Source organism: Phyllobates terribilis, unplaced genomic scaffold (assembly GCF_046119375.1).
Source record: "Phyllobates terribilis strain yellow unplaced genomic scaffold, ASM4611937v1 Scaffold_2__4_contigs__length_985480577, whole genome shotgun sequence".
Taxonomy (NCBI): Eukaryota; Metazoa; Chordata; class Amphibia; order Anura; family Dendrobatidae; genus Phyllobates; species Phyllobates terribilis.
The window spans coordinates 981764152-981776998 of NW_027362762.1; the positions used below are offsets into that span (position 1 = coordinate 981764152).

The 12847-nt window shown below is 47.7% G+C and overlaps 1 protein-coding gene across 2 annotated transcripts in view; it reads left to right on the plus strand.

The window, feature by feature from the left end:
* Window positions 1–12847, plus strand: part of ICOSLG (inducible T cell costimulator ligand) — a 118976-nt gene that overhangs the window by 82956 nt on the left and 23173 nt on the right. The window contains exon 5 of one of the 2 annotated variants that reach the window (XM_073668799.1): window positions 6782–6922. The exons of the other annotated variant lie outside the window; for it this stretch is intronic. Coding sequence (XP_073524900.1) covers window positions 6782–6922 — 141 coding nt within the window. The remainder of the gene's footprint in view (window positions 1–6781; window positions 6923–12847) is intronic. 2 annotated transcript variants of the gene reach the window in all.

Genomic DNA, 12847 nt, shown 5'->3' on the forward strand with positions numbered 1-12847 from the left:
ATCTGCTTCTCCCCTGTGAGGGTGATCATATAATCTCCATATCTGCTTCTCCCCTGTGAGGGCGATCATATAACCTCCATATCTGCTTCTCCCCTGTGAGGGCGATCATATAACCTCCATATCTGCTTCTCCCCTGTGAGGGCGATCATATAATCTCCATATCTACTTCTCCCCTGTGAGGGCGATCATATAATCTCCATATCTACTTCTCCCCTGTGAGGGCGATCATATAATCTCAATATCTACTTCTCTCCTGTGAGGGTGATCTTATAACCTCCATATCTGCTTCTCCCATGTGAGGGCGATCATATAATCTCCATATCTGCTTCTCTCCTATGAGGGCGATCATATAACCTCCATATCTGCTTCTCCCCTGTGAGGGCGATCATATAACCTCCATATCTGCTTCTCTCCTGTGAGGGCGATCATATAATCTCCATATCTACTTCTCTCCTGTGAGGGCGATCATATAATCTCCATATCTGCTTCTCCCCTGTGAGGGTGATCATATAATCTCCATATCTGCTTCTCCCCTGTGAGGGCGATCATATAACCTCCATATCTGCTTCTCCCCTGTGAGGGCGATCATATAACCTCCATATCTGCTTCTCCCCTGTGAGGGCGATCATATAATCTCCATATCTACTTCTCCCCTGTGAGGGCGATCATATAATCTCCATATCTACTTCTCCCCTGTGAGGGCGATCATATAATCTCAATATCTACTTCTCTCCTGTGAGGGTGATCTTATAACCTCCATATCTGCTTCTCCCATGTGAGGGCGATCATATAATCTCCATATCTGCTACTCCCCTGTGAGGGCGATCATATAATCTCCATATCTGCTTCTCCCCTGTGAGGGTGATCATATAACCTCCATAACTGCTTCTCCCCTGTGAGGGCGATCATATAACCTCCATATCTGCTTCTCTCCTGTGAGGGCGATCATATAATCTCCATATCTAGTTCTCTCCTGTGAGGGCGATCATATAATCTCCATATCTACTTCTCCCCTGTGAGGGCGATCATATAATCTCCATATCTACTTCTCTCCTGTGAGGGCGATCATATAATCTCCATATCTGCTTCTCCCCTGTGATGGCGATCATATAACCTCCATATCTGCTTCTCCCCTGTGAGGGCGATCATATAACCTCCATATCTGCTTCTCCCCTGTGAGGACAGTCATATAACTTCCATATCTACTTCTCCCCTGTGAGGGCGATCATATAACCTCCATATCTACTTCTCCCCTGTGAGGGCGATCATATAATCTCCATATCTACTTCTCCCCTGTGAGGGCGATCATATAATCTCCATATCTATTTCTCCCCTGTGAGGGCGATCATATAATCTCAATATCTACTTCTCTCCTGTGAGGGTGATCTTATAACCTCCATATCTGCTTCTCTCATGTGAGGGCGATCATATAATCTCCATATCTGCTACTCCCCTGTGAGGGCGATCATATAATCTCCATATCTGCTTTTCCCCTGTGAGGGTGATCATATAACCTCCATATCTGCTTCTCCCCTGTGAGGGCGATCATATAATCTCCATATCTACTTCTCCCCTGTGAGGGCGATCATATAATCTCCATATCTACTTCTCCCCTGTGAGGGCGATCATATAATCTCCATATCTACTTCTCTCCTGTGAGGGCGATCATGTAATCTCCATATCTACTTCTCTCCTGTGAGGGCTCTCATATAATCTCCATATCTTCTTCTCTCCTGTGAGGGCGATCAAATAACCTCCATATCTAGTTCTCTCCTGTGAGGGCGATCATATAATCTCCATATCTACTTCTCTCCTGTGAGGGCGATCATATAATCTCCATATCTGCTTCTCCCCTGTGAGGGCGATCATATAACCTCCATATCTGCTTCTCCCCTGTGAGGGCGATCATATAACCTCCATATCTGCTTCTCTCCTGTGAGGGCGATCATATAATCTCCATATCTACTTCTCTCCTGTGAGGGCGATCACATAATCTCCATATCTGCTTCTCCCCTGTGAGGGTGATCATATAATCTCCATATCTGCTTCTCCCCTGTGAGGGCGATCATATAACCTCCATATCTGCTTCTCCCCTGTGAGGGCGATCATATAACTTCCATATCTGCTTCTCCCCTGTGAGGGCGATCATATAATCTCCATATCTGCTTCTCTCCTGTGAGGGTGATCATATAACCTCCATATCTGCTTCTCTCCTGTGAGGGCAATCATATAATCTCCATATTTGCTTCTCTCCTGTGAGGGCGATCATATAATCTCCATATCTGCTTCTCTCCTGTGAGGGTGATCATATAACCTCCATATCTGCTTCTCTCCTGTGAGGGTGATCATATAACCTCCATATCTGCTTCTCCCCTGTGAGGGCGATCATATAATCTCCATATCTGCTTCTCCCCTGTGAGGGTGATCATATAATCTCCATATCTGCTTCTCCCCTGTGAGGGTGATCATATAATCTCCATATTTGCTTCTCCCCTGTGAGGGCGCTCATATAATCTCCATATCTACTTCTCTCCTGTGAGGGCGATCATATAATCTCCATATCTACTTCTCTCCTGTGAGGGTGATCATATATTCTCCATATCTGCTTCTCTCCTGTGAGGACGGTCATATAATCTCCATATCTACTTCTCTCCTGTGAGGGTGATCATATAATCTCCATATCTGCTTCTCTCCTGTGAGGGCGCTCATATAATCTCCATATCTACTTCTCCCCTTTGAGGGTGATCATATAATCTCCATATCTACTTCTCTCCTGTGAGGGCGATCATATAACCTCCATATCTGCTTCTCCCCTGTGAGGGTGATCATATAATCTCCATATCTACTTCTCTCCTGTGAGGGCGATGATATAACCTCCATATCTGCTTCTCCCCTGTGAGGGCGATGATATAACCTCCATATCTGCTTCTCCCCTGTGAGAGTGATCATATAACCTCCATATCTGCTTCTCCCCTGTGAGGGCGATCATATAATCTCCATATCTACTTCTCTCCTGTGGGGGCGCTCATATAATCTCCATATCTTCTTCTCTCCTGTGAGGGCGATCAAATAACCTCCATATCTAGTTCCCTCCTGTGAGGGCACTCATATAATCTCCATATCTGCTTCTTTTCTGTGAGGACAGTCATATAACCTCCATATCTGCTTCTCTCCTGTGAGGGCGATCATATAATCTCCATATCTGCTTCTCTTCTGTGAGGACAGTCATATAATCTCCATATCTGCTTCTCTTCTGTGAGGACAGTCATATAACCTCCATATCTGCTTCTCTCCTGTGAGGGCACTCACATAATCTCCATATCTGCTTCTCTTCTTTGAGGACAGTCATATAATCTCCATATCTGCTTCTTTCCTGTGAGGGCTATCATATAACCTCCATATCTACTTCTCCCCTGTGAGGGCGATCATATAATCTCCATATCTGCTTCTCCCCTGTGAGGGCGATCATATAATCTCCATATCTACTTCTCCCCTGTGAGGGCGATCATATAATCTCCATATCTACTTCTCTCCTGTGAGGACAGTCATATAATCTCCATATCTGCTTCTCTCCTGTGAGGGCGATCATATAATCTCCATATCTACTTCTCCCCTGTGAGTGCGATCATATAATCTCCATATCTGCTTCTCCCCTGTGAGGGCGATCATATAATCTCCATATCTACTTCTCCCCTGTGAGTGCGATCATATAATCTCCATATCTGCTTCTCTCCTGTGAGGGTACTCATATAATCTCCATATCTGCTTCTCTTCTGTGAGGACAGTCATATAACCTCCATATCTGCTTCTCTCCTGTGAGGGCGATCATATAATCTCCATATCTACTTCTCTCCTGTGAGGGCGATCATATAACCTCCATACCTACTTCTCTCCTGTGAGGGTGATCATATAATCTCCATATCTGCTTCTCTCCTGTGAGGGCGATCATATAACCTCTATATCTACTTCTCTCCTGTGAGGACAGTCATATAACCTCCATATCTACTTCTCCCCTGTGAGGGCGATCATATAACCTCCATATCTGCTTCTCCCCTGTGAGGGCGATCATATAATCTCCATATCTACTTCTCCCCTGTGAGGGCGATCATATAATCTCCGTATCTACTTCTCCCCTGTGAGGGCGATCATATAATCTCCATATCTGCTTCTCCCCTGTGAGGGCGATCATATAATCTCCATATCTACTTCTCCCCTGTGAGGGCGATCATATAATCTCCATATCTACTTCTCCCCTGTGAGTGCGATCATATAATCTCCATATCTACTTCTCTCCTGTGAGGGCGATCATATAATCTCCATATCTACTTCTCTCCTGTGAGGGCGCTCATATAATCTCCATATCTTCTTCTCTCCTGTGAGGGCGATCAAATAACCTCCATATCTAGTTCTCTCCTGTGAGGGTGATCATATAATCTCCATATCTGCTTCTCTCCTGTGAGGGCACTCATATAATCTCCATATCTGCTTCTCTTTTGTGAGGACAGTCATATAACCTCCATATCTACTTCTCTCCTGTGAGGGCGATCATATAATCTCCATATCTACTTCTCTCCTGTGAGGGCGATCATATAACCTCCATATCTACTTCTCTCCTGTGAGGGTGATCATATAATCTCCATATCTGCTTCTCTCCTGTGAGGGCGATCATATAACCTCCATATCTACTTCTCTCCTGTGAGGACAGTCATATAACCTCCATATCTACTTCTCCCCTGTGAGGGCGATCATATAACCTCCATATCTGCTTCTCCCCTGTGAGGGCGATCATATAATCTCCATATCTACTTCTCCCCTGTGAGGGCGATCATATAATCTCCATATCTACTTCTCCCCTGTGAGGGCCATCATATAATCTCCATATCTACTTCTCTCCTGTGAGGGTGATCATATAACCTCCATATCTACTTCTCTCCTGTGAGGGCGATCATATAATCTCCATATCTGCTTCTCCCCTGTGAGGGTGATCATATAACCTCCATATCTGCTTCTCTCCTGTGAGGGCGCTCATATAATCTCCATTATCTGCTTCTCTCCTGTGAGGGCGATCATATAATCTCCATATTTGCTTCTCCCCTGTGAGGGCGATCATATAATCTCCATATCTGCTTCTCTCCTGTGATGGCGCTCATATAATCTCCATATCTACTTCTCTCCTGTGAGGGCGATCATATAATCTCCATATCTACTTCTCTCCTGTGAGGGTGATCATATATTCTCCATATCTGCTTCTCCCCTGTGAGGGCGATCATATAATCTCCATATCTGCTTCTCCCCTGTGAGGGTGATCATATAACCTCCATATCTGCTTCTCTCCTGTGAGGGCGCTCATATAATCTCCATTATCTGCTTCTCTCCTGTGAGGGCGATCATATAATCTCCATATTTGCTTCTCCCCTGTGAGGGCGATCATATAATCTCCATATCTGCTTCTCTCCTGTGATGGCGCTCATATAATCTCCATATCTACTTCTCTCCTGTGAGGGTGATCATATAATCTCCATATCTGCTTCTCTCCTGTGAGGGCGATCATATAATCTCCATATCTGCTTCTCCTTTGTGAGGGCGATCATATAATCTCCATATCTGCTTCTCCCCTGTGAGGGCGATCATATAATCTCCATATCTGCTTCTCCCCTGTGAGGAAGATCATATAATCTCCATATCTGCTTCTCTCCTGTGAGGGCGATCATATAATCTCCATATCTACTTCTCTCCTGTGAGGGTGATCATATAACCTCCATATCTACTTCTCTCCTGTGAGGACAGTTGTATAATCTCCATATCTGCTTCTCTCCTGTGAGGGCAATCATATAATCTCCATATCTGCTTCTCCTTTGTGAGGGCGATCATATAATCTCCATATCTGCTTCTCCCCTGTGAGGGCGATCATATAATCTCCATATCTGCTTCTCCCCTGTGAGGAAGATCATATAATCTCCATATCTGTTTCTCCCCTGTGAGGGTGATCATATAATCTCCATATCTACTTCTCCCCTGTGAGGGTGATCATATAATCTCCATGTCTACTTCTCTCCTGTGAGGGCGCTCATATAATCTCCATATCTACTTCTCTCCTGTGAGGGCGCTCATATAACCTCCATATCTGCTTCTCCCCTGTGAGGGTGATCATATAACCTCCATATCTGCTTCTCTCCTGTGAGGGCGCTCATATAATCTCCATTATCTGCTTTTCTCCTGTGAGGGCGATCATATAATCTCCATATTTGCTTCTCCCCTGTGAGGGCGATCATATAATCTCCATATCTGCTTCTCTCCTGTGATGGCGCTCATATAATCTCCATATCTACTTCTCTCCTGTGAGGGTGATCATATAATCTCCATGTCTACTTCTCTCCTGTGAGGGCGCTCATATAATCTCCATATCTACTTCTCTCCTGTGAGGGCGCTCATATAACCTCCATATCTGTTTCTCCCCTGTGAGGGTGATCATATAACCTCCATATCTGCTTCTCCCCTGTGAGGGCGCTCATATAATCTCCATATCTACTTCTCTCCTGTGAGGGCGATCATATAATCTCCATATCTACTTCTCTCCTGTGAGGGTGATCATATAATCTCCATATCTGCTTCTCTCCTGTGAGGGCGATCATATAACCTCCATATCTGCTTCTTCCCTGTGAGGGTGATCATATAACCTCCATATCTGCTTCTCCCCTGTGAGGGTGATCATATAATCTCCATATCTGCTTCTCTCCTGTGAGGGCGATCATATAACCTCCATATCTGTTTCTCCACTTAGATAACATGGAAATTACACCAGAAGTGGCGTCTCCTCCAAACGCCCTGATCATCCTTCTGATCATTGGAGGATTAGTGGGAGCCTTCCTAATTGGTTTGCTGCTGAAAGGCCGATGTCTCGACCGCACCTCAACGTATGAAGGTGAGATAATATCTCTAGAATCTGCCCCCGCTGTGTACTATCTCTAATAAGAGAACCCAGAATACAATATAGTCCTAAAGTTCTAAGCAGGTGTGGAAATGGCTGCAGTCAGAAGCTTCAAAACTAGAAGGGTGAACGGTTACACAGTGAATTATCAAAGAGAATGGTAAATCCATCAGTATGTGGTGACCGCCTGTCACTTCCATCGTCAGTATCTGGTGAACGCCCGTCGCCTCCATCAGTATCTGGTGTTGATGGAGGTGACGGGCGGTCACTAGATACTGATGGAGGCGACGAGCGGTCACCAGATACTGATGATGGAGGGGACGGGCGGTCACCAGATACTGATGATGGAGGGGACGGGCGGTCACCAGATACTGATAATGGAGGGGACGGGCGGTCACCAGATACTGATGATGGAGGTGACGGGCGGTCACCAGATACTGACGATGGAGGTGACGGGCGGTCACCAGATACTGACGATGGAGGTGACGGGCGGTCACCAGATACTGACGATGGAGGTGACGGGCGGTCACCAGATACTGATGATAGAGGCGACGGGCGGTCACCAGATACTGATGATAGAGGCGACGGGCGGTCACCAGATACTGACGATGGAGGTGACGGGCGGTCACCAGATACTGATGATGGAGGCGACGGGCGGTCACCAGATACTGATGATGGAGGCGACGGGCGGTCACCAGATACTGATGATGGAGGCGACGGGCGGTCACCAGATACTGACGATGGAGGTGACGGGCGGTCACCAGATACTGACGATGGAGGTGACGGGCGGTCACCAGATACTGACGATGGAGGTGACGGGCGGTCACCAGATACTGATGATAGAGGCGACGGGCGGTCACCAGATACTGATGATAGAGGCGACGGGCGGTCACCAGATACTGACGATGGAGGTGACGGGCGGTCACCAGATACTGATGATGGAGGCGACGGGCGGTCACCAGATACTGATGATGGAGGCGACGGGCGGTCACCAGATACTGATGATGGAGGCGACGGGCGGTCACCAGATACTGATGATGGAGGTGACGGGCGATCACCAGATACTGATGGAGGTGACGGGCGGTCACCAGATACTGACGATGGAGGTGACGGGCGGTCACCAGATACTGATGATAGAGGCGACGGGCGGTCACCAGATACTGATGATAGAGGCGACGGGCGGTCACCAGATACTGACGATGGAGGTGACGGGCGGTCACCAGATACTGATGATGGAGGCGACGGGCGGTCACCAGATACTGATGATGGAGGCGACGGGCGGTCACCAGATACTGATGATGGAGGCGACGGGCGGTCACCAGATACTGACGATGGAGGTGACGGGCGGTCACCAGATACTGACGATGGAGGTGACGGGCGGTCACCAGATACTGACGATGGAGGTGACGGGCGGTCACCAGATACTGATGATAGAGGCGACGGGCGGTCACCAGATACTGATGATAGAGGCGACGGGCGGTCACCAGATACTGACGATGGAGGTGACGGGCGGTCACCAGATACTGATGATGGAGGCGACGGGCGGTCACCAGATACTGATGATGGAGGCGACGGGCGGTCACCAGATACTGATGATGGAGGCGACGGGCGGTCACCAGATACTGATGATGGAGGTGACGGGCGATCACCAGATACTGATGGAGGTGACGGGCGGTCACCAGATACTGACGATGGAGGTGACGGGCGGTCACCAGATACTGACGATGGAGGTGACGGGCGGTCACCAGATACTGACGATGGAGGTGACGGGCGGTCACCAGATACTGACGATGGAGGTGACGGGCGGTCACCAGATACTGACGATGGAGGTGACGGGCGGTCACCAGATACTGATGATGGAGGTGACGGGCGGTCACCAGATACTGATGATGGAGGTGACGGGCGGTCACCAGATACTGATGATAGAGGGGACGGGCGGTCACCAGATACTGATGGAGGCGACAGGCGGTCTCCAGATACTGATGGAGGCGACGGGCGGTCACCAGATACTGACGATGGAAGTGACAGGCGGTCACCAGATAATGATGATGGAAGTGACAGGCGGTCACCAGATACTGATGGAGGCGATGGGCGGTCACCAGATACTGATGGAGGCAACGGGCGGTCACCAGATACTGATGATGGAGGTGACGGGCGGTCACCAGATACTGATGATGAAAGTGACAGGCGGTCACCAGATACTGCTGCTGGAGGTGACAGGCGGTCACCAGATACTGATGATGGAGGTGACGGGCGGTCACCAGATACTGATGATGGAGGAGATGGGCGGTCACCAGATACTGATGATGGAGGTGATGGGCGATCACCAGATACTGATGATGGAAGTGAAGGGTGATCACCAGATACTGATGATGGAGGCTACAGGCGGTCATCAGATACTGATGATGGAGGCGAGGGGCGGTCACCAGATACTGATGATGGAAGCGACGGGTGGTCACCAGATACGGATTATGGAGGTGACAGGCGGTCACCAGATACTGATGATGGAGGTGACGGTGTCATGCAACACAAAGGGAAGAGGGAAAGGGGGGAAGAAGTGGAGACCTCCTAGGTTGATCTAGCGTCACCCTGTCTCCCCTAACGTCCCTGTATTGGCTCTTCACCTATCGCCGCACGCGTAACTCGCCTTGACTTTCCCTGGCGTTAGTCTCAGGCTAGGGAAGGGAGGAGATGAGCACTAGTCAATCTCCACTAAGCACTATAGACAACAAGGGATGACAAACAGGGAATTTGCTTAGCTTTAGACGACTCCAGACAAATGTGCACATGTCCTCAAGCTCCAGAGAGCTAAAGCCTTCACAAGTAGTAATGAATATCACCAGCACCTCCCTCTGGACACAGCTGGTAGCTGTACACCCAGACCAGGGAGTTAATTAGCCAGAGGAAGGTAGCCGCTGGGTCCTAGAGACAGCCTCTAAGAAGATGTCTATAATGCGAAACGTAGAAATCTCCTGCAACCAACTGCAGGGCGACTGTACTGGGGGCAGTGGTAGAGGGCTCAAGAGGTTCCATAAACTTTTTGAGTAAGGACCTGTGGAACATGTTGTGGACCTTAAGGGCCTGACGAAGTTCAAGACAGAACGCTGCTGGGTTAATGACAGCGGTTATTTTATAGGGACCAATAAAATTAGGTCCCAGCTTCCAAGAAGGAACTTTCAATCTTATATTCATTGTAGACAACCACACAAAGTCATTCACATTCAGGTCCGGACCTGGCAAGCGTTTTCTGTCAGCCATATGTTTATTCCTGTCTCCCATGATCTTTAAATACTCAGAACACCCTGCCATACCGAGGAGAGCGACGAAGCAAAACATTCCTCCTCAGGCACTCCTGAAGCTCCTCCACCATTAAAGGTACCAAACTGTGGGTGGTAACCGTATGCACCGAAGAAGGGTGACCTGCCAGTGGATTCTTGACGATGATTATTAATGGCAAATTCTGCCAGCGGTAAGTAGGATGCCCAATCCTCCTGATTTTCGGAGATGAAATACCTGAGGTAGGTCTCCAAATTCTGATTGACGTGCTCGGTCTATCCATTCGACTGAGGGTGGAAGGCAGAGGAAAAGGACAGCTGCACCCTCAGTCGAGAACAGAATGGCTTCCAGAACTTGGAAACAAACTGGGTCCCACGATCAGACACCACATTGGAGGGAACCCCATGAAGCTTCACAATCTCATTTATGAACACCTGAGCAAGTCTCTTGGTATTGGGAAGTGCAGGTAATGCAACAAAATGAACCATTTTACTGAACCTATCTACTACCACCAAAACCACTGTTTTGCCTGGAGAAACCGGTAGGTCAGTAATAAAATCCATGGACAAGTGTGTACATGGCCTATTAAGGATAGGTAGCGGAGGAAGAGTACCAGACGGACGGGTGTGCGAAACCTTAGACTGCACGCAAATACTACAAGCAGCTACGTGTTCAATCACATCCCAATGCAACCCCCGGCCACCAATAACAACAAGAGAGGAGGTCCGCGGTTGCCTTTCCACCTGGATGACGAGCAAGCACAGAGTTATGATGTTACTTGATTACTTTGCGGCGCAGATTAGATGGTACAAATAACCTTCCTGAAGGACAGGAGGCAGGGGCGTCACCCAGAGCCTCCAGCACCTCACCCTCCAGTTCAGGAAAAAGAGCTGAAATAACTACCCCTTTCTGTAATATCGGGGCAGGGTTCTCATGGTCACCACCACCAGGGAAGCTCCGGGACAAAGCATCAGCCTTGACATTTTTGACCAATGGACGAAAAGTGACAACAAAATTGAACCTAGTAAAAAACAGGGACCATCTGGCTTGCCTAGGTTTGAGACGTTTAGCTGACTGGAGATATGACAGATTCTTGTGGTCAATAATAACAGTAATAGGATGGACAGCCCCCTCCAACCAGTGTCGCCACTCCTCGAACACCATTTTGATCGCCAAAAGTTCCCTATTACTCACGTCATAATTTCAATGCATCAACCTCCACAATAAGGCTAAGTGCCAATGATGCAGAAATGCTGCAAATTTTTTCCACTTCTCCCTGGATTTTACATGCGGTTTTCCCGCCAGGTAGAAGCGTTTGTGAAGCGTTCTTCACTTGCATTTCTGCATGCGGGTTATCAAGCGATTTTAGCATCACTTGGAAAAGTGCTTGACAACTTGGTCACACTATATGAATCCATGCAACCGGCATATATAGTGTGACCAAGCAATAGTTAAAAAAAAAGAATACAAATGGTAAAAAATAAAAAAATAAACATTATACTTACCTTCCAATGGCCCCCGGTGTTTTCTCCGGTGTGTCCGGTCTCTTGCATGGCTCGCTGTGGTCTAAAAGGACCTGCTGTGACGTCATTTAGTCATGTGACCGGTCACATGACTGCTGACGTCAGCGTGAGGCACGTATTACCAAGCGTTATTTAAGCATTTTCGCTGCAAAAATTCCGTGTCAAAAACGCTTGAAAAACGCATAGTGTGCACGCAGCCTAAAGAGTTGGGGAACATGGGGTTGACCGAGTATAGGTGCAATGGCAAAGTGATTCTTTAAGGAAGAAAAAGCCAGCAGGGTGGCATCCGACCATTGGGAAAAATCAGACCCCTTCTTAGTCATGTCAGTAAGGGGTCTCACAATTACTGAGTAATTTTGGATGAATTTCCGGTAAAAATTAGTAAAGCCCAGAAAACATAGAGCCTTCAGGTTCTCGGGAAGGTTCCAATCAAGAACAGCACGGATCTTCTCCGGATCCATCCGAAAACCTGAAGATGACAACAGGTATCCCAAAAACTGCACCTCCTGAACCGCGAAAACACATTTTTCTAGTTTGGCATATAGTTTGTTATCCCTTAATATCTGGAACACCTGCTTAACATGCCCCCGATGTGTCTCAAAATCAGGTGAGTAAACCAAAATATTGTCCAGATAGACCACCACAAACCTCCCCACCAAATAATGAAAAATATCATTTATGAAATGCTGGAATACCACAGGTGCATTGGTCAAACCAAAAGGCATAACCAGACTCTGGAAATGTCCTTCCGGGGTATTGAACGCCGTCTTCCATTCATCCCCTTCTCTGATTCTAACCAGATTGTAGGCTCCCCTTAAATCTAACTTGGAGAATACCTTAGCCCCCACAACCTGGCTGAACAAATCAGGAATCAGAGGAAGAGGGTATGGATCACGGATGGTAATTTGATTTAATTACCGGAAATCTAAACAGGGACGTAGACCACCATCTTTTTTCTTCACAAAGAAGAACCCTGCCGCCACGGGTGAAGATGAGGGTCTGATATGTCCCTTCTCCAGACTTTCCGCAATGAAATCCTTCATGGCTTGTGTCTCAGGGCCAGAGAGATTATACAGTCTGGACTTCGGTAGTTTAGCTCCGGGGGTTAATAGGACAGTCA